Source organism: Vigna umbellata, chromosome 5 (genome assembly GCF_029865625.1).
Source record: "Vigna umbellata cultivar VRB3 chromosome 5, Vumbellata_1.0, whole genome shotgun sequence".
Taxonomy (NCBI): domain Eukaryota; kingdom Viridiplantae; phylum Streptophyta; class Magnoliopsida; order Fabales; family Fabaceae; genus Vigna; species Vigna umbellata.
In genome coordinates, this window is record NC_142169.1 from 60,109,046 (window position 1) to 60,131,360 (window position 22,315).

Consider the following 22,315-nt stretch of genomic DNA (forward strand, 5'->3'; position numbering starts at 1 on the left):
AAATTACACTAGTTTACCCTTATTTTCCTGTCTTGTCATGTATTCTCGTTCGGTCGTCCTTGTTATTGCAATGATTACCCTGTGGATGTGAGCAAAAAGTGCAGAAGCTTATCTGGAACATGCGCTGGCAGAAGAGGTTGGTCTCCACTAAGAGTAAGACCGTTCGGTCTTGACTTTGTTTTGGTATTTAGTATAGGACCGTTCGGTTAATACACTTCTTGTATGACCGATCTGTTTGCCCTTTTGGGTTGTATCAGTATAGGTTTTTTTAAAATTTTAATTTATGCTTATTTTAAGATAATTGTAAGTTAAAATTTTATTTTCCTATAACTGTTTTTTTTTATTATAAATGTGAAGACCCCTAAGTATAGTTTATAGCTATATTTTTGGGATGTTACAAAATATGTTCCAAAATAATTTTTTCAGAAAAAACTTTTAAAACTCAAGATATCTTTCGGAATGATTTTTTTTTTTTAGAATATTCTATATTTCAGAAAGAGTTTTCTAAAACATGAACTTTTTAATACTATGGGCAGTTAGAATTGTAGGGGTGTAGGAAGAAATATCCAAGATAATTTTTACGAGAATCAACAAATTTACCATATACACAATTTGCAATTAGAAACCGTGTAAAATTAAGGTTTTGTTCACTTGAATGGATTTGGAGGAAAGTGATTGAATGGATTTGAGAGGATTTGAAGGTAAATTTTTTGTTGTTTATTTGAGTGGATTTGAAAGTAAGAGTGGATTTGAAAGTAAAGTTTATGAGAATTAGTGTAATATTTGATTGATGTGACAGAATAAAAAAATTTATTTCCAAATCCACTCAAATAAACACAAAAAAATTTACCTTCAAATCCTCTCAAATTCATTCAATCACTCTCCTTCAAATACATTCAAATGAACAAAGTGTAAATGTCATTGAAAAGTTAAAATAAAGTATGAAAAAATTGTAATCAAATAAAGTATGAAATAATTGGCATCAATTATGAACTCTAAAGAAAGTTAAATTTATTTTTTGGGTACATACAAAAAGCACCACATTTTATAAGAATAATGGGCATGTACATGTATCTGTTCACAAATAATTATGATTACATAAGAATGAGTACTATGAATGAAAACATTTTTCAGGGCTCAAACGATGGAGTTGGATCAGTTTCAGGAGGATAAAATATCTGATACATCTTTCTGTCGATGATATTCCTGTATGGATCCTCCTCCCTCTTCTTGATCAAGTAATTCAAATTGTTTTCAACTTCTGACTTAATCTGCAGGTACATTTGATTGGCACTTTCTCTGTCTTTTAGCATATTTTCCATGCCTTTTGTTCTTATGGGCTTCCCAAACAGAAAGTAAAAGCGACCTGGTATTTTGGGTACAAGTACAGGTAAAGAGAGATTTTGGTTTGCTACTTCACCACTTCTGTCATCTCTGGATAGCAACAAACACACCAGTGCCTTAGTTGTGAAAGAAAAATCCATAGTTTTGATCTATAAGCTATCAGATATATTAAATCATGGTTCTCTCTATCACTTTTATTAATTGAAATTTGTTAAAAATGGAATGTTTTAGTGAACTTCACTTCTTACTTCAAAAATATTCCACCTAATTTTGTAATTTCTTAACCAATAAGAAAGTGTGCAAGAATGGAAAGTGGGTCTGAGAAATGTCAAGAACATTTCTTCATTCCCTTGAACACATTATTTGTCTCTTGTACTGGTTGAAATATAAAATCATAAAAATTTGTGGGTACCAAGTGTTATTTAGTAAACTTGTCATGGTTCTATACATTTCAACAAATTGACTATAAGGTGGGAATGTAGTAGAAATGGTGTTGTTAGCTCTAGTTATAAGGCTATATCTTATAGGCAATAAACATGATTGAGATTTATTGAGATGGAGAATAGTTACCTAAACTTAACTTGGTCACGATTCATATCTCTTATGCGATCGTTGACTATGGGGATCTTCATTAAGTCGTTGTAGTCAAGAACCATCTGCATAATTCAAGCAAAAAAGTCCAACCAAAAAGCAAGTACAATTAATAAAAACTCAAAAATTGCAAGGAAAAGAAGCTATTTTCTTTTCATTCCTCTCTGAACGTTCATTGAGACATTTAGAAATGAATATTCCTAACAAGTTTAGAAAAAGAAAAGGAAAAGTACCTTTGTAGTCCCTGTAAGTTTTGCTAAACTTGCAATCAGTTATTCTGCTTTCAAATTGATGAATTAGTCATCCTACTTTTGAAAATATGTGATTTTAGTCCTTCATTATACTTAAACTTATCATTTACTGATATATTTTACTGCACAATGTTGGGGGAAGGGCCTAATTCACATATTTTTCAAAATTTAAGGACTAATTTTTCAATTTGAAATACAAGAATCAAAACCAAGTTTGATGTTAAGGGACTAGAAATATATTTTTTTCCAAAAGAAAAGGCAGAAAAGTTTGTGTCCTCAAAAGTGTATGTCATCTGGTAGAAAAAGAAGAAACCTACTTCAACTATATCATCTTCTCCCACAGCTCCAAATGGCACAATTGTGGCACCAAATCTTGCGGCCATTCTCACAAATTCCGGATGATCAGGCCAAATCAACTTGTATTCTTCCCCCTAGCAATTGCAGAGTTCAGTCAGTTTTAAAGTAGAAGCCACCATCGCATAATAGTAAATGCTTATCCCAAAGATTGCACATGGAAACATATAGTGCACGTTGTATTAATGTGACTGCATAAAGTAACTGGATCATAGATACTACATAATTGGATAAGAAGCATAGATAAAGCAATAAAACTTATGTACCTTATAATGGAGAGCCTCTCGAGCACCACCAGGATATAGAAGAACATGTGACTTTGTTGAAAATAATTTGAAAAGGTTGCTTGCTGAAACAGGCACCCCACCAAATATCTTCACCCAATCAAACATAGAAAACTCAGATGAAAAACTCTCCACTTTAGGCATGAACAGCTCCGGATGGGCTACTCCGCGAAGGGCAATACCTTTCTCACTCAAAAATTCATCTATAAGTGAGATAAGCTCAAACCCCAACAACATATGATAACCGACATATATGACAGGACCTTCTTCTGGAACACCAGAGAGACCTTTTACGATCTTTCCATCCTCCAATGTAGAGAAAAATACAGATCCGGTAATGGAACGAAATGACCTACCATCCACATTAGTAGCATATCAGATTTAAACCAACTAGTCCCATTTGTTTGGGAACGGGTGCTAAGTAAACTATCAAAGAAGATAATTGATGTAAGACTGACATAAATTGCAGGCTTGAACCTAAGAGAATAAGGACTTAAGTCTAGGTTTCACATCTATAAACCACTTTCTCCATTTAGGCACTTTGTGTTAAACTATTAGTATAAAGACAGACAAATGGATGCTTGACATCCAAGGTTGATTGTTCAACAGAACATACCAGAGAACAAAAAATAAGGAAGAGGTAGAGGCAGAGGAGTGGCAAACAGCACATGAGAAAATATGAGCAATTTAATGAAAAAACGCCTTTCAAGTTTAAACATGTTTATCTTTTACAAGTCAAAAACTTCTGTCATACTTATTAGATACACCTGAGAATAAGCAAGGAATAACAAGAGATGCACATGAAGAGGATAAGTAAATAACTGTAGTCTAACAAATCAAATTATAGGTGCCTTATTTTATCATGATTCTAGTTGCAAACCGAGTGCATTTGGCTGCTGCCACAGAAAAAGTCTGGCTAAGTTCAGTGTACAATCCTGCACATTATGCAGTTATCCATGAAATTCACTACGTCCTCAAGCTTCTATTTGCAAAACATTATGCATCAGTGATTTAAAAACATATGGCATGAATTCCACGAAAAATAATGCTAAGAGTATGAATCTCGAAAAAAGAACAACAAAGAAATGAACGTAATATTGCCAAATCAACTTACCCAACCACTTGATCCATTGCATATCTGAATTCTGTCATACTAGGAGGAATGAAATCCCTGACCAAATCATGCCTCGGTGAAGGACGGTACATGCAAGTTCCCTTGATGATGGTCAATAGACCAAGACCATCTTCCTGCATTTGATGAGTTGTTATCACCGAAGCTGTATAGAAAGTAAGTCTGTGCAACTAATATAGTTAAACTTAATACAGCAATATAACATGGCTAATGAGTTCTTGATGTCCATCACATGATGCAAAGGACTGTGATAAGGTTATGCAGAAATGGCTTTAGAAAAACCAAAAACACATCCTTTTGTATTGCCTATTGGTCCATGGACAAGTACTCAAATTAAAAAATGCTTTTTACAGCATTTGTGATTATAAGAGTCCCCGGAAGTAATACTTGAAGTTTAGAGAAGACGAAGAGTCTTATATTTTGATTAAAGAAAACTGATACACTTTACTACTGTATTTATAGAAGACAGTAGTTCTGAAAGATAAAAACGCGGGAAGCCCCTAACATAAGTATTAATAATAAAATAATGACATTATACTTCAACACTCCCCCTCAAGCTGGAGCATATAGATCATATGCACCAAGCTTGGAACATATAAATTGAATTCTAGGCCCCCTTAGAGATTTGGTCAGAATGTCCGCGAGTTGTTCATTAGAGTTGATAAACTCAGTAACAAAATCCTTTGACAATAACTTCTCTCTGATAAAATGACAATCAATCTCTATGTGTTTTGTTCTTTCATGAAACACTGGATTGGAGGCAATGTGAAGGGCGGCTTGATTGTCACAGTACAACTTCATCGGCTCATTTTCACAAAATTTCAACTCTTGAAGGAGTTGTCTAATCCACACAAGTTCACATGTAGTTAGAGCCATAGATCGATACTCAGCTTCAGCACTAGATCGAGCAACAACACTTTGTTTCTTACTTTTCCAAGATACAAGGTTCCCTCCAAGTAAAACACAATATCCTGAGGTAGATCTTCTGCCAATTGGACAACCAGCCCAATCTGCATCACAATATCCCTCAACACGAGTGCTTCCCTTGTCCTCATACAACAATCCCTGTCCCGGGTTCCTTTTTACATATCTGAGAATGCGAATCACTGCATTCCAATGATCAACATGTGGATTTTGCATAAATTGACTCACAACTCCCACCGAATAAGAAAGATCAGGTCTTGTTATGGTAAGATAGATGAGTTTTCCAGCAAGCCTTCTATATCTCTCTGAGTCTGAGAAAACTTCACCTTGGTCTTTCATTAACTTTTGATTTGAGTCCATAGGACTATCAATGGGCTTGTAATTTGTCAGGCCTGTTTCCTCCAAAATATCAAGAGCATATTTTCTTTGTGAAATGATGACACCTTCCTTTGATTGTGCCACTTCAATACCAAGGAAATATTTTAGCCGACCCAGATCTTTGGTTTGAAAGTGGTTGACCAAATGATTCTTTAATTGAGCAATTCCAATGACGTCATTTCCTGTAATGACAATATCATCAACATAGACCATAAGATAAACACATTTATCAGGAGAAGAGTGACTATAAAATACTGAATGATCCGCCTCACATCGTTTCAATCCAAAATTTTGCACAACCTGACTAAATTTATCAAACCAAGCTCGAGGTGATTGCTTCAAACCATAGAGGGAACGATGTAATTTACAAACTAACCAAGACTCCCCCTGAGCAACAAACCCAGGAGGTTGCTCCATGTATATCTCTTCTTCTAGATCACCATGAAGAAAGGCATTTTTAATGTCCAACTGGTAAAGGGGCCAATGACGAATGGCAACCATAGCAAGCAAAATACGAACAGTACTGGTTTTAGCCACAGGAGAAAAGGTATCACAATAGTCGAGGCCATAGACTTGAGTATATCCCTTAGCTACCAGACGAGCTTTGAGACGATCGATTGCACCAGTAGGACCAACCTTAATAGCATAGACCCATCTACAACCAACAAGCTTCTTACCAAGAGGAAGAGGAACAAGGTTCCAAGTGCCATTGTGTTCAAGTGCCTCATGAACATTATTAGGAACCTTAATGGAAGATAAGGAAGAAACAAAGGAGAAATATGGAGGAGACAAACGATGATAACTCAAAAAATTATAAACAGGATAAGGATTACGAGTAGAGCGAATACCTTTCCGAAGGGCAATAGGCCAATTATTATCTGAGTCAAGAGAGGGTGAAGAGGATGAAGGATCCATGGTTTGGCAATCTGATGGAGGATCTGAGTCTCGAGGATCTGAGTCTCGAGGATCTTCAGTGTTTGGAGTTTGAGATTGTGTCCGACGCTGATATGTGAGAAGAGGTGGAGGAACAATGTCATTTGCATTTTGAGTTTGAGGTAAAGAAGCAGGAGTAACCAAGGGATCACATGATGGTAGAGGAAACATTTATTGAACAAATGAACGGTCCTCCATGGAGGACAAGAAAAAAGGTGTATCTTCAAAGAATGTGACATCAGCAAACATATTATACCTCTTGGTTGAGGGAGAATAACATTTATACCCTTTTTGAAGACGAGAGTATCCCAAAAAGACACACTTAATAGCTTTTGCAGAGAGTTTATCAAGACCTGGAGAAACATTATGAACAAAACAAGTACACCCAAATATACAAGGAGAGACATGGTAAAGAGGGTCATTTGGAAAAATGATAGAGTGAGGGACTTTATTCTCAAGAGAGGAAGAAGGCATCCTATTGATCAGAAAACAGGCAGTAAGAACTGCATCACCCCAATGATGAACAGGAACATTAGTATTCAACATCAGGGAGCGTGCGGTTTCAATGAAATGTCTATTATTTCTGTCTGAAATGCCATTTTGTTGTGGAGTGTGGGGACATGTTGACTGGTGTAAAATTCCTTGGGAAGATAAGAATAAAGAAAATGCTGCAGAAAAGCATTCCTTAGCATTATCACTTCTGAGGATTTTAAATGTCTTCCCAAATTGGTTCTTAATTTCATTAGAAAAAGACACAAATATTGCCAAAAGTTCAGATCTCTCTTTCATTAAATAAACCAAAGTACATCGAGAAAATTCATCAATGAAGGTTACAAAATAATTAAAACCAAAAGAAGTAACACGACTTGGTCCCCAAATATCAGAGTGAATAGTTGAAAAGGCAAAATTACATCGCGTCTCAGACTTTTGAGGATAGGAAGATCTAACATGTTTTCCTAACTGGCAAGACTCACAATCTAAGACTTGAATGTGTTTGAGACTTCGAACCATCATCTTCAACTTGGATAAGCTTGGGTGGCCCAACCGATCATGCAAAAGTTTTGGGGATGAAGTTGCAAAACAATAAACTGAGGAGTTAGGTTTTAAGAAATAAAGTCCTCGTGACTCGTGTCCTTCTCCAATCAGACGACCCGTACCATGTTCCTATATAACAAAGGAATTAGCAGAAAAGGTTACAAAACAATTTAAAGAACGAGTCAATCGACTCAAAGAGATTAAATTGTAAGGACAATGAGGAATATACAAAACATAATTCAATTTTAGTGAAGGAGATAGGGAAACTTTGCCAATTCCCTGAGATGCAACTTTGGATCCATTAGCAACAGTAATGAAATGAGGAGTTTTCGAAGAGGACATGGAAGAAAATGAAGGGATGTTACCAGAGATATGATCTGAGGCACCTGAGGCACCTGAGTCAAGAATCCATGGACTATGACCTTCCACAGATTGAGAGATGCAGGCAGTTGACACATTTGGCATTGAGGAGGATTGGCCAAGATTAGAAGATTTTTCAGACTTGTACCTCAAAAACTCTTGGTACTCTTCATCAGAAATTCTAGATTCTGAATTATCAGATTTAGACACATGAGCAGCTTTGTCTGGAAAGCCATGCAAGGAATAACATTTATCTTGGGTATGACCCATTCTCTAACAATATGAGCATTGAGGACGTCCACTTCGACCACCACGTCCTCCTCTTCCTCGCGGTGTCACCATTGCTGATGTTTCAATAGCATCACTTAAATTCTCTTCCTTTACCAATGTAGGTACCCGAAGGAGTCGAGTAACTAAGCCATCCATCGACGGGATTTGATCACCCGCTAAAACTTGATCACGTACATGATCAAAATCAGAGTGTAAACTTTTCAAAATTAGGACCATGTAAAACTTATCAAGCTTTTTGTTGAGATTTTCTAATGAATCAGCTACAAAGAAGTTCTTTAACTCTTCTACCGAAGCCCGAGCTTTTGCTACATGGGAAACCATATTATGGTTGACTTGTTTGAGAGAAGTTGCTCTTTGGGTTGCATCAAAAAGACGTTGAACATCATTAGCAAAAATATATTGGGCCCTTTTCCTAAAAGAGGAGCATGTCTTATAGGGTCTCAAGATATCTAAAACCTCTTGCTCAACTGATTGCCACAAAACAACACATAATTGAAAGTCTAATTTCTGCCACTAAGATTTTTCTTCGTCTGGGACCATAGAAATATCTTGTTCAAGGTGATTATGGTGTCCTTGACCAAGAAACCACAATTCCACGACTGAGGACCATGACAAATAATTTTTCCAATTCAGTTTTGCAGATGTAATGATAGGGGTAGCAGATAAAGAGGAATTACTACCAGTAGAAGAAGTCATTTTAAACTTAGAGAAGAGATGGGACTTAGGGTTTCAAAAACGTGAGGAAGAAGACCCTAGGTATGAGCCCAAGCCAACTAAAAGGAGAAACAGGAACAAAAACACACTCAAGAAGCCCCGGCGAGACGATCTGCAGTGACGCGGTGAAATTCCGACACCGGGAAGGCGGCGTGTGCAGAACACGTGGCCGAGACTGGCCGGAAAGAAGCGGCGCGTGGCGGAGGCTTCGGAGGACGGGACCACTAAGGTTAGGTTGCGCTTCTCAAGGCGCACCTAACACTTGAGTTCGCCGGAGAAAACGACGTTCGGCGGCGGCGACGGCGGACTGGCCGGAAAGAAGCGGCGTGTGGCGGCTGGTGCGGAGGCTTCAGAGGACGGGACCACCAGGGTTGGGTTGCGCTTCTCAAGGCGCACCTAAACCTTGACTTCGCTGGAGAAAGCGACTTTGGGCGGCAGACGACGGCAACGGACAGCGGAGCGAGGCGGAAATGACAGTGAGACGATGCCGCCGACTATAGACAAAGAAGACAAATAGAAAGTGGGTTTTAAGCCTCACTCAACCCCACAAAACTGGCTTGTAAGGTGAGGTTTGAACCTCACTTATATATTATATTTTGGCCTTATCTCTAGTCGATGTGGGACTTCCAACACACCCCCTTCACGCCGAGGTATAGACATCTCGTGCGTGATAGTAGAAATTGGGTGGTCCGATAATGGCCAGATAGCGGGTGGAATAGAAGAATAGAATACTCACATAGAACTCGCTAGGATAGGCTCTAACCATGGCTCTGATACCAACTTGAAGTTCAGAGAAGACGAAGAGTCTTATATTTTGATTAAAGAAAACTGATAAACTTTACTACTATATTTATAGAAGACAGTAGTTCTGAAAGATAAAAACGCGGGAAGCCCCTAACATAAGTATTAATAATAAAATAATGACATTATACTTCAACAGTAATAAACATAGATAATTTAATAAAATATTAAAAAATGTAAAATAAGATAAACTCAAGCTTTTCGAAAGAAATATTAGAAAAGAAAATAAAAACTTAAAAAAAATTAAAGGATTTACGTACCTGAGTACGTAAACTAGCCAAATACAACATTTCACACTCTCACACACGGAACAGAACAATAAACGAATGACAATGGAAGAATGAATCTCTTTTATTGATGGTAATATCTGAATAAACAAGGGTAAACAATAATTGGGAGCATAACCTCCTTCAATTACTTTGGGGGCATAACCTCCCTCACAAGACAATAATGTCTGTCACAAACTCAATAATCAAAAGCCTACCTTCAACCCTAGGCTTCCCCTTTATTAATACTAATTAATTCCCTCCCGAAAAGGTAATGAATAATAGAAATTACTCCTATTTATTATAATTATCTGATACGAATAATCCTATTTATTATAATTATTTTATATTGTTAGATATATTATATCTTTTAGTTAGTTAGTTATTATTTTCTCATTTGTATTTTGGGCTTAGCCCATATTTCTTTTATTATAAATAGATAACCCTATGTGTGTATTTAACACAAGGGGATATTCTCTCCCAATCTTCTCTATTTCTAATATGGTATCTAGAGCACAGGAATAGTTCCAGTCAACTCCACGGTCTCCGGCACCCATCACTGCCGCTGTCGCTGCCATCGCCGCTGCCGCTGCCGCCGCCGTCGCCGTCGCCGCCGCCGCCGCCGTCGCCGGAGTTCCAGAATCGACCGGCAACCACACCATCGGAATCGCCTCGGCCGGGCGACCACCGTCGTACGAAGATCGCGGCGAACGGACCTCCCACGCGCCTCCACGCGCCGCCGCAAGAGTCGCCGCTGCCGCCGCGCGTGCCGGCGCGTCGCCGGAGCTTTCCGCCGCCGATCAGCACCGCCGTGATCGCCTCCTCGCCCTCTTTCTGGATCTGTGGTCGTTGCGTCAATCGGAGCACTTTGGATTTTTAGGGTTTCTCCTTCTATATGGCGTCTTCAAACACCTCTGTTGGTGGCTCATCTTCTGATCCTTCAATATATACCAATTATGTGAATGTACACTTGTCCATTGACAAGTTAGATGGCACAAATTATGCAACATGGGCGTCCGACATCAAACTTTGGTTGAAGAGTCAAGGGTACTTAGATCATCTTACTCAAAATGTGACTACTGCTCCCATAGACACTTCCCGCTGGATGAAAATTGATGCTCAGTTATGCATTGTTATAAAGTCCACCATTCACTCCTCACTGAAACAAATGTTTCGATCCTATGAAACATGTTCAGAAGTATGGGCACAAGCGAAGTTGTTATACACAAATGACACTCAGCGTCTTTATGGTGTTTGTCAGGACCTATTAACTGTTATTGGTCCGCGCAATCCTGGTCCTATGGCAGAATATTTGGGTAAAATTCATGCCCTTCTTCATGACTTTAATGATATATTACCCCCTGCTTCCACTCCTGCTGAAGAATTGGAACAACGATCAAAGTTCTTCATGTTGCTGGCATTATACGGACTCTCTGATGATGTTTCTCATGTCCGTGATCAGATTTTGGGTTCTCCTGTTATACCCAACTTTACTTCTACTTGTTCTGCTCTTTTGCGTATACCGAGCAAACCCGTCATTGAGACATCCCCTCATACTGATGATTCCTCTGTTATGGCTACTCAACGTGATGATCGAAGTCGGTCTCGCAAGCCAAGTAAAGGACGTCTAAAATGTGACCATTGTGGCAAGTTAGGCCACAAAATAGATAGATGTTATGCTCTCCATGGACGTCCTCCTCGACCTGTAGCAATGGCAAATTCTGATCCACCTCCCCGATCACCGTCTGCAGACCATCCTACTTCATCTAATATCGTAGACAAACCTGCAATCTTCAACGAATTTCTCAAATGGTATGAGGATCATCAGCACTCTGGTTCCACTACCTCTGCATCTGTTGCACGTACAGGTACACCTTTTGTTGGTCTAACTCACTCCCTCGGACCTTGGGTCCTTGACTCAGGCGCCACCGATCATATCACTGGTAACAAGTCCTTGTTTTCTTCCTTGTCATGTCCGAATAATTTACCCTCAGTAACAATGGCTGATGGGTCTAGAGTCTCATCTCATGGTATTGGTACTGTTAATATTTTTCCATCCATATCCATTGATCATGTACTTTATGTCCCTGGGTCTCCCTTCAACTTATTGTCCATTAGTCGTTTAACTCGTACTCTTAATTGTGTTATTTCATTTACTAAAGATTCTGTTTGGTTGCAGGACCGGAGTTCGAAACACATGATTGGCACAGGATGTGAGTCTCATGGCCTTTATCATCTCCGCCCTTCTCCACATGTTGGCGTTGTCATGGAGTCACCATCCCTTCTTCATGCTCAGTTCGGTCATCCCAGTCTTGCCAAACTACAACAACTTGTCCCGAGGTTGTCCACATTATCAAGTTTGTCGTGTGAGTCTTGTCAGTTAGGGAAGCATACTCGTAGTTCCTTTCCTCGTAGTGTCTCACAACGGGCGTCGTCTCCTTTTTCATTGGTTCATTCTGACATTTGGGGACCTAGTCGTGTTAAGTCCATTTTAGGTTTTCAGTATTTTGTTACCTTTATTGATGACTATTCCAGATGTACTTGGTTGTTTTTAATGAAGAATCGTTCTGAGTTGTTTTCTATTTTTCAATCTTTTTTCAATGAAATAAAAACACAGTTTGGGGTTTCTATTTGAAATTTACGTAGTGATAATGGCCGTGAATACCTTTCTCAACCGTTTAAACAGTTTATGGCTTCTCATGGCATTCTTCACCAAACCTCATGTGCTTATACCCCTCAACAAAATGGGGTGGCTGAGCGCAAGAATAGACACCTTATTGAAACAACTCGTACACTTCTTATTCATGGTCAAGTACCCTCACGTTTTTGGGGTGATGCAGTTCTCACAGCATGTTATCTTATCAACCGCATGCCATCTTCCGTCCTAGATAACAAAATCCCTCATTCTATCTTATTTCCTCAAGATCCTCTGCATCCATTACCTCTTCGAGTTTTTGGGTCTACATGTTTTGTTCATGATTTTAGTCCTGGTCTTGATAAGTTATCTCCTAGGTCTCACAAATGTGTCTTCTTAGGATTTCCACGGTCACAAAAGGGCTATAAGTGTTTTTCCCCTTCCCTCAATCGTCATTTTATCTCTGCTGATGTCACTTTTGATGAGTCTTCTTTTTACTTTTCACATCTATCTTCTAGTTCTGTACCTCTCCCTGCTACTGTTGATATCCCTCTTATATGTGATCCTCCTGGTGATGCTCCACCCATTTTGTCTTCTCCTTCTTTAGACTCTCATTCACCACAGGATCATCCTTCACCTCCACCCCTTCAGGTTTATAGTCGCCGTAATCGTCTCCCTCATGACTCACTTCCGGTGCCGCCTCATGTGTCTCCTCCGGCTCCAGCAACTGAGTCTGACTTGCCTATTGCCCTCCGTAAAGGTATACGCTCTACCCGTAACCCTTCCCCCCATTATACTGTTCTTAATTACCACAGATTATCTCCATCTTTTTATACTTGTCTCTCATCCATTTCTTCTGTGTCAATTCCCAAATCTGTGAGTGATGCCTTAACTCATCCTGGTTGGCGTCAAGCTATGCTGGATGAATTAAGTGCTTTACAGGAAAATGGAACTTGGGAGCTGGTCCAATTACCATCTGGAAAGTCTGTTGTTGGTTGCAGGTGGGTGTATGCTATCAAGGTTGGTCCTGATGGCACGATTGATCGTCTGAAAGCTCGACTGGTTGCCAAAGGCTACACACAGATTTTTGGTTTGGATTATGGTGACACTTTTTCTCCAGTGGCAAAAATGACCTCTGTTCGCCTCTTCATTGCCATGGCCGCTCTTCGACAATGGCCTCTTTACCAACTTGATGTCAAAAATGCTTTCCTCAATGGTGATTTGCAAGAAGAAATTTATATGGAGCAACCGCCTGGCTTTGTTGCTCAGGGGGAGTCATCTGGATTGGTATGTCGTCTTCGCAAATCCTTATATGGCCTAAAACAGTCTCCTCGGGCCTGGTTTGGTAAATTCAGTGGTGTTGTTCAACAATTTGGTATGTCTCGCAGTGAAGCGGATCATTCAGTGTTCTATCGCCACTCGAGTGCTGGATGTATCTACTTAATAGTGTATGTCGATGATATTGTTCTCACAGGAAGCGACTATCTTGGCATCTCTCAGATGAAACAACACCTTTGTCATCATTTTCAAACCAAAGATCTTGGCAAACTCAGGTACTTTTTGGGTATTGAAGTAGCACAATCCAATGATGGTATTGTCATATCTCAGAGGAAGTATGCGTTAGACATCTTGGAGGAAACAGGGTTAATGAATTGTAAATCTGTTGAGACACCTATGGACCCTAACATCAAACTCCTACCAAATCAGGGGGAGCCTTTCTCAGATCCTGAACGGTACAGAAGACTAGTTGGTAAATTAAACTATCTTACTGTTACGCGTCCTGACATTTCCTTCGCAGTTAGTGTGGTGAGTCAATTTCTAAACTCCCCATGTGAAGACCATTGGGATGCAGTTGTTCGCATACTGAAGTATATTAAAAGATCACCTGGAAAAGGTTTGCTATATGGCCCTAACAAAGATACAAAAATTGTTTGTTATTCAGATGCTGATTGGGCTGGTTCCCCTTCTGATAGGAGGTCTACTTCTGGGTATTGTGTCTCTATTGGTAGCAACCTGATATCTTGGAAAAGTAAGAAGCAAAGTGTTGTGGCAAGGTCCAGTGCAGAAGCAGAATATAGAGCTATGGCATCAGCTACTTGCGAGCTTGTGTGGCTTAAACAATTGCTTAGTGAATTGAAATTTGGAGATGTCACTCACATGACACTTATATGTGATAATCAAGCTGCTCTCCATATTAGCTCTAACCCTGTCTTCCATGAGAGAACCAAACACATTGAAGTTGATTGTCATTTCATTCGAGAAAAAATCATATCCGGAGATATCAAGACTGAGTTTGTTAACTCAAGCAACCAGTTGGCAGACATATTCACTAAGTCCTTACGAGGACCTAGAATTGATTATCTTTGTAACAAGCTCGGAACATATGATTTATATGCTCCAGCTTGAGGGGGAGTGTTAGATATATTATATCTTTTAGTTAGTTAGTTATTATTTTCTCATTTGTATTTTGGGCTTAGCCCATATTTCTTTTATTATAAATAGATAACCCTATGTGTGTATTTAACACAAGGGGATATTCTCTCCCAATCTTCTCTATTTCTAATATATATGAATATCTTTATATTTATTTACTATATTTAACTTATACGTAATAATATCCTGAGATACGACCTTATACTCTAATTAATTTCCCGCCCATCCTAACTGCTATGTCAGTTAGGATGCTTCCCCGCTGCTCCCAACCATTCGGCCCTCCTGCTCCTTCCTTTCTACCGTTCGGCCCTCCTGCTCCCTCCTTTCTACTGTTCGGTCAGCTTGCTCCCTTCCTTCTACCGTTCAGCCTGGTCACTCCCTGCCTCCCACCGTTCGGCCTGGTAGCTCCCCCTTATCCACCGTTTGGTCTGACCATTCCCCCTTGTCCACCGTCCGGCCTTACCTCTACATGTCTGCCACCGTTGGCCTTTACGGTCAATACCGTACGGCCTCACTTCCCTCCTACCTTTCTTCTCCTTCTTATTACCTCCCAACTTATACCCTAATAGAAAATTACAAAGAGAAAATCATCAATATGGTCCTCGTAAGTTACATGCACCCCAACATTAGTCCTCCAAAATATTTATTTGCTAGATTAGTACCTCAAGTTTTTTACTACAGTGTTTTCCAAAGATTTTCACCAAATTAATCCCTCAAAGATTTGATATAAAGATTCTTTGTGCTCCATTTTAATCATAAGGATTAGAATGGTGAAAAATTCTCTAAAGGATTAATTCATTGACAAAATATTTAGAGGACTAATATATGATAAACATTTTGGTGACCAAAATTTTTGAAGGACTAATGTAGTGAATTATATAACTTTGGAGGACCATTTGAAGATTTCTCTATTTATAATGGAAATAGTTTACATATAAAATTTAAATATATTGAACAAACTACAAAGATTTAAATCCTCTAAAATGAGTAAAATTCTAATATGGTCCTAGCGCTACTCTAGGTAGTTCTTGCTATGTTCTCACAAGTGTAGTGTAATATTCTCATATCACAAAATTTCTAAATGTGGTGAACAGCCAAAATAACTAGTATTATATGATTCAATGCAATAGTCTACCTATTATAGGAGTCATCAAGTGAAACAATTATCTTATTATAAAAGGTTGAAGGAACTAATTTGGACCATTCAATCTTATATAGATGTGAGAACATTATCTTATTATAGAAGGTTGAAGGAATCAATCTCGGCAATTCAATCTTACATCAATGGTCAAATTTAGAAGTTGCATGTTCACTAGAAAATATCTCAACTTTATAGATGATAGTTGCAATCAGTCTCACTTAACACACCCTATTTATAGGGGTTATCAAGCGAAAACATGATCTCAAATTATCACAGTTGCAAGTATACACATTCACTTCACGTACCAGGAGAAGGGTGTGTCCACTGTCCTTAAAAACACGAACTTTGCAGTTTGACAATAATCCCGCAAGTCTTTGAGTTTCATTTACGCTGGGAAGCAAGTTATCCTTACCACTAGAATAGAAATTTTGTCAACATCCAGTGGAAAACATTAACTAGAAAATGCTAAATTCATACATAAAATTGTTGGCTCAGTTAAAATGTAAGAACCTAAGTCATAAATCAATAAATTTAAGCTAAAATAAAAGATCTAATACATCATTGACCTAGAAGAATGTGAGAACTGTAACTCTGAACCATACTATCATACATGGATGGTCAAAATTAAAAATTATCCAGTAATCACATGATACCACAAATACATTATTGATCTACTACTAGTTTATATCATTATATAGGTTACTGTGACTGAATTCTTGTATTACATTACAGTAGCCGCATAACCTCTTCCTATTAGGTTGGGTTGGTTGAATCAAACAAAGCCATAACATTTTGCATTGCAACTATAAATTTAGATTTGTGAGGCAATTAGAAGAACTTCTTTGAGGTATGATGAAATACAAAACTATGCATTGAGTATTATCATGTGAGGTGTCAATTCTAGAGAGAGTAAAAACCTAGCAAGTACAAGTACTTCAGCTTTAACAGCATGGAGACGCGAATTAGCATATGCAGCAGCTGATTTCAGAAGCTTCAGCTTCCATAGAAGAGTATCCCTTGGTATAATATTAGCCAGCTCCTGGCAATATATAATAAAGTTAAATACAGATGCAGCTTAACATAATAGCATATTATATGAACTTCGAGAATTTGTCCATAAAATAGAACAAAGAAAAAGGATAGAGGAAAAAGACAAATACTATTGCAATCCAGAAAATAAGAGGTATAATTAAACAATCACAAGGATTACCAACAAGTTGAAAGAAAAAACTTCATAATTGCGTACATGCTAGTGTGTAATTCTTATCAATTAGCTAAACATAGATACAATATAGCCCTAAACATTAAGAAATACAGAGAGTGACCAAGGACAGAATATTAAAAGCCTCTTACAGGAAGACATGGCAGCAATGCAGTAAGGTTGTATGCCAACTGTTCAAGTTTTTGGACTGGAGGAAGCCTATTTCCAATATTGACTGATGCCATCTTCACTGGATCGCCTGATGTCATTAAATATAACAGTATATGTGAATTAATGAGATAAGATAAAGAACAGCAAGTTTGTTATGATACTGATATCAACATATATTCTTGAGACCCCATTCTGTTGAACCAGAACTTAGAGATGCCTTTTTGTTTCATATTTAGTTGTTATCTTCCCAGCAATGTGCTTCACTAGTGTATGTGTGTGTGTGTGTCATCACATTTACTCTGACATCTTTAGTTGTTGTACAATTCTGTCCCTCATATTTTATAAAATTCCTTTGGAATAGACGTAATTATTTCTTAGGCATAATTCACAAGATATAGAATAAGTGAGAATTGGATTATTATCCATAGTATTTGCAAATGAATTATATCTCCAGGAATATGCATATGAAATAGCTAGAATCTTAAGAAAAATATAATTTACCCATAATAAAGCCCAGAACAAAGGGAACAGCAACATGCAGTTCGTCAGGTAAAGCCTCCAAGATAGGAAACAGAGGTTGCAACTGAGATTGGCCAAAGGATGTAGCTGTGATTTGAAAAAGGTATAATGCCAGATTTCAGTTGAAAATCGACAAGATATCACAAACTAAATACATTAACAAATTTGACAAAAAAGAATACACCATTGATAGAATCACCTGGATTGGATAATATCAGTACCAGGTCAACAGTTGGATTGTGAGCAGCAACAGCAAGTGCTAAACATCCACCAAAAGAATCACCTACCAGATAAATTGGTTTATTTGGAGATAAAGCATGTTCGTGCTTAACAGCTTCTCCAACAAGTTTCACCAGCCCTTCAAAAATTCGACAATAAAAAAGGAAAACTGTCAGATTAAATATACATATTAGCTTTGCTAGCAAGTTTGAATTTATTCATTTATAAAATTTTACAATCAAGAGCGTCTTTAGGTTTGCATATTCTTAGGGAAAGACATTTTTTGTTTGCATTATTCTTAGGGAAAGACATTTTTTGTTTGCATTATTCTTAGGGAAAGACATTTCTTAGTTAGAAAATAAGACAATGTGAATGGTTGATTAGTTTTCCTTATATTTTTTTTAAGATTACTACCAGATAAGCAAGATTCCTGATGATTAGTTAGCCATTGATTAATCAATATTGGTTTCACTTCAAAGTAAACTGATAGCAATTCAATCTGTTCTAGATCACAGAAAGAGTTTTTGGAATGGAAGGTGGGAGGAGGAGGAAATCCCTCCAATCTAAAATTGGATTCTGATGATCAGAGTGCCCAAAGGAAGAGTCACTCAGTCTCACCCAATTCAGAATTCCCATAATGCTTCTCATAAGATCTATTTTAACCATATACTTCTCTTTAGTGTAAGATTTGAAGCAACAACATGCTTAATTGAAATTCTATGCTTCAAACTCATTACTATCCTACTTATAAATGTTCAATTGCTACGTGAGCAGCATCACATTTGAACTAGCCAATGTAGAAGTATGTTTTGAGAGCATTAAACAAAATGAAATTGAGAAGTTCTACATGCTTCAATAAACTGAACAACTCAAATCAAGCACTCCTATATCATCAAAAACAACAGAGAACTTTCAAAAGTTGACAAAAGCATACGTTAAAAAGCAAAGACCTTCAAAAGGTGTTCGATCATGAACTGGGATATGCAAGCAACGAACTTCAAAAACCCTGCATTGTAGAAAGTAAATATCATAAGAGAAAGAAAAACAAACAAGAACCAACATAGAATAATTGTTCTGAACAATATAGCAATCATATCCATCAAGCAGCTTAATATTTCATCAACCTTCAACAAGAATCTACTCTAAAAATAAAATCAGACCATTGTAAAACTGAGTAATATCTCAGACATACAATTTTAAAAAGCTGAAACTAATCCTGCATACTTGTGCTAAACAAACGCTATTTTGAAGTAGTTTTTAGCTAACTACTAAAGTACAAAAAACAACATACTTCCCAAGAGCTTGATGGTGCAAAGTGAGACCGAATCCCGTGCCATCCATCCCTGCACGAGGTAAACTAGAGAAATTTCAACACTCTGCATTTTCAATTTCAACATTCAATATAATACAACAACATTTAGAATTCATACACAACTTCAATTTGGGGTTTGAAAGTAGCAACTAGTATCACTCTGTCACATAAAAGTTTTCATCCATTCAAATCATCAGTCTTTGCGAATGAAACTGTTTTCAGGTTAAACACTCATTCACATTACACAAATATACTTAGATCTCCACTCTGATTTCTGAGGACCGAACTTTCAACCCAACTGTATTACTAATCCAAGTTTCTAACATTGAAAACAATCAACCACAACCGTAAAGTTGAATATAACCCAACATCAACACAGTCTTCATAAAGCATGAAAAGAAACCCATCCAACACTAACAATTTCTCCTATTAGTAAATTTTTTTCTTCTTAAGTTACAAAATCACGAGTAAGGTTTCATCAAACAAAGAAGTCACACACAAATTTATTTTGTTGTTATCTCCAATAAATATTAGCAGAAAAAGTGTCGTCAGAATGAATGTGTTAGATGCTATGTTACTAAAGTCTGAATAATGAACATACAACAAAATGTTTCTAAGGAAAACAATTTCATGCCTGGAAGCCTCATACTCATATATCACACACAGTGAATGCATGGAGTTCAGAAGTGTAACTTTGAACCTGGTAAAAACAGAAGAGTAGGAGAATCCTTCAAAGGGGGCCCACATTCAACTGGGCAAAACCACCGAGGTGGGCCTCCATCTGATCTGCAAATCTCCTTAGCTGCAGCAAAGTAATCCTCTACACTGCTTCTCCCATACCCATCATCCCAAAGCGCTGCCAAACCTTCTTCTGCTTCACGCTTCTTCTTCTTCTTCTCCCCCTCAACTCCCAACAACCACCCCTTCGCTTCCTCCTTAACCAAGGAACCACCATTATGATTCTTCGGCGTCCCCACCACCACCGACGAAGATCCATTCACAGACTCCGACGACAACACCGTCGAGCCCCCACCCTCCAAACTCTGCGACCGAACTCCAAACCGGTGCCTCGTAACGCACCTTACAGCACCAGAGACTATAAAACCCCCAACCGAGGCCATCACAGCTCACAGGGATTGAATTGAACTTACTCGACTCAACAAATGTTCACTCCTTTTTGGTTGCCATTGTTATCATTAAACTTTCCGATGCACGGAAGCATGAACCAAGAAAAAGAACGGTGGTGCCTTTTTAGACCATGCGGTCCTTGTTATGCATGTTCCTGGGGATTTATAGTATTAGTAAGAAAAGACAAAACAAAGAAGTTGTGTTTTGTTTGTAGTGCAAGTGTACAAGGGTCACATGGTTGGGGTTCGGTCAGCGGAAAATGCTGAAAAAGGTGAAAGAAAGAGTGGAAGAAGCGAAATTGCAGCAACACAGGAAACGAGCGGAGCGCGTAGTTACACCCGCGCCATGCCATTAAAATCGTCGTGTTGTAAGAAACTGTGCCAGACATAAAGATAACGACGATTCTTGTTCCAACCAATGGCAAATGTGCGGCGTGGGATTTTATTATTTCTAAAAAGAAAGATAAATTAAATCATTAAGACCCAAAAAAATTAAATAACAGTATGACAAAAAAAGGAGACGGACTTTTTTCTGTAAATTGATATTAATACTATTTATTGGTTAGTAAATATTTATTATTCAATAAATTAATGTGTATGATGTTCAAATATGGGAGACAAACAACTGCAGTTTAGTAATCATTTTAAAACATGCCTGTTGTTGCAATTATTTTTTTTACTTTTTTGAGGAATGAAAAGATTAAGAATATCCACCTTAACTAGTACTATTTTTCATAAATGTCTGTTTTTTTTTATTCTGCCTGAAAAGAACTTTTGCAATTGTTGAAGAGCCCTCGTGGAAAAACTTGCATTCAAGGGTTTTGCTTTTTACCGCAAAGAAGCCCTTACGAAAAAGTTGGGTCAAATGAAAACAGCAAGTTTCTAATTGAATTGAACAGAGATACTAAAAGCAGTATACGTCCAAAACACTTTCCATGTTGCCTAAACTTACACGTTTTAGTTTACTAGACGTGGAATAGTTGGCTATTTTAAATGGACGTGATATTTTTAATTTGGACATACTTGAATAATTTTTTTCATAAATAATTTTAAAAAATAAAATTAAGCAAAAATAAATAAATTATTATTTAATTTATAAAAAAGTTGTATACTTTCTATAAATTCTTTTACTTTAATCGGAAATTTGTGAAAAAGTTCATAATCAAACAATAAAATATCAACTCATTCACATTCTTATTGTCAACACTATGTCTAAACCAAATCCAGAAATTTCAATTATAAAAAAAAAACTTATTTCTTTTAATTTTAATTAATTTATTTTAATAAAAGATTAGCGTTAATTTGAAATTCACTTATCCAAATCCCTGAAATTTATCGTGTTGCAACAAATACCCTTTGTTTTGGCAGTGATCATAGCATAAATGTACACTTCTGTTTATTACTTTTTTATTACCAGTTGTAATTAAATTAAAATATAAAAACATATTTCAAAATCTGTTTGGAAAAAACCTCCAAAAATGACAAGCCTTAATTTGAAATTTTAATATTTAAAGAATTTTATACGTAAATATGTATTAAAAATAGATTTAAGTATACAAATGCGTTAAACAATTTTCTACGCCTTATATAACATTATATCAACAAAAAGCATTCCCTCAATGAAAAAGGAGTGCAAATTTCACTGAAAACGAGAATCCTCACTGTAATTTGCTCTATGAAATGAATTATAATGCAGCAAACACTAACAGATAACAGTAAACATCGCATGCCGGTAAAAGTACCACCCATTATGTACATATTCAGTTTCCATATTTCACATCCATTGGCTCAACAAAAATAGAGAAAATAAAAGCATAACAAGGTATGATTATCACAGTTACAACATATAGAGAATAATTTCGAAATATAAACCTCTGTGCAAAAAATGCCATAGCTACA

General features: G+C 37.4%; 1 protein-coding gene and 1 pseudogene across 1 annotated transcript; both read right to left on the reverse strand.

Moving 5' to 3' along the window:
- Nucleotides 1-968: 968 nt before the first annotated feature.
- Nucleotides 969-20,753, reverse strand: PES1 (Esterase/lipase/thioesterase family protein). The gene is made up of 13 exons (XM_088091525.1): nucleotides 19,990-20,753; nucleotides 19,269-19,320; nucleotides 18,928-18,983; nucleotides 17,958-18,116; nucleotides 17,741-17,845; nucleotides 17,221-17,327; nucleotides 16,785-16,906; nucleotides 16,173-16,281; nucleotides 3,939-4,072; nucleotides 2,807-3,176; nucleotides 2,504-2,617; nucleotides 1,915-2,000; nucleotides 969-1,434 (listed from the first exon to the last, which is right to left on the reverse strand). The coding sequence occupies exons 1-13, from the start codon at nucleotides 20,408-20,410 to the stop codon at nucleotides 1,131-1,133; spliced, it is 2,139 nt and encodes a 712-aa protein (XP_087947651.1). The 5' UTR covers nucleotides 20,411-20,753; the 3' UTR covers nucleotides 969-1,130.
- On the reverse strand, nucleotides 7,288-8,198 carry LOC148198752 (uncharacterized; annotated as a pseudogene).
- Nucleotides 20,754-22,315: the final 1,562 nt, after the last annotated feature.

Bases quoted from the DNA above. Each gene is read 5' to 3' on its own strand.
- PES1 (XM_088091525.1), bottom strand. From the start codon at position 20,410: ATGGCCTCGGTTGGGGGTTTTATAGTCTCTGGTGCTGTAAGGTGCGTT. The intron at 4,073-16,172 runs GTACGTGAAGTG...CATCAAATGCAG, and splicing joins GTGGACACACCCTTCTCCTG to GAAGATGGTCTTGGTCTATT. The intron at 2,618-2,806 runs GTACATAAGTTT...TGCAATTGCTAG, and splicing joins GAGAGGCTCTCCATTATAAG to GGGGAAGAATACAAGTTGAT.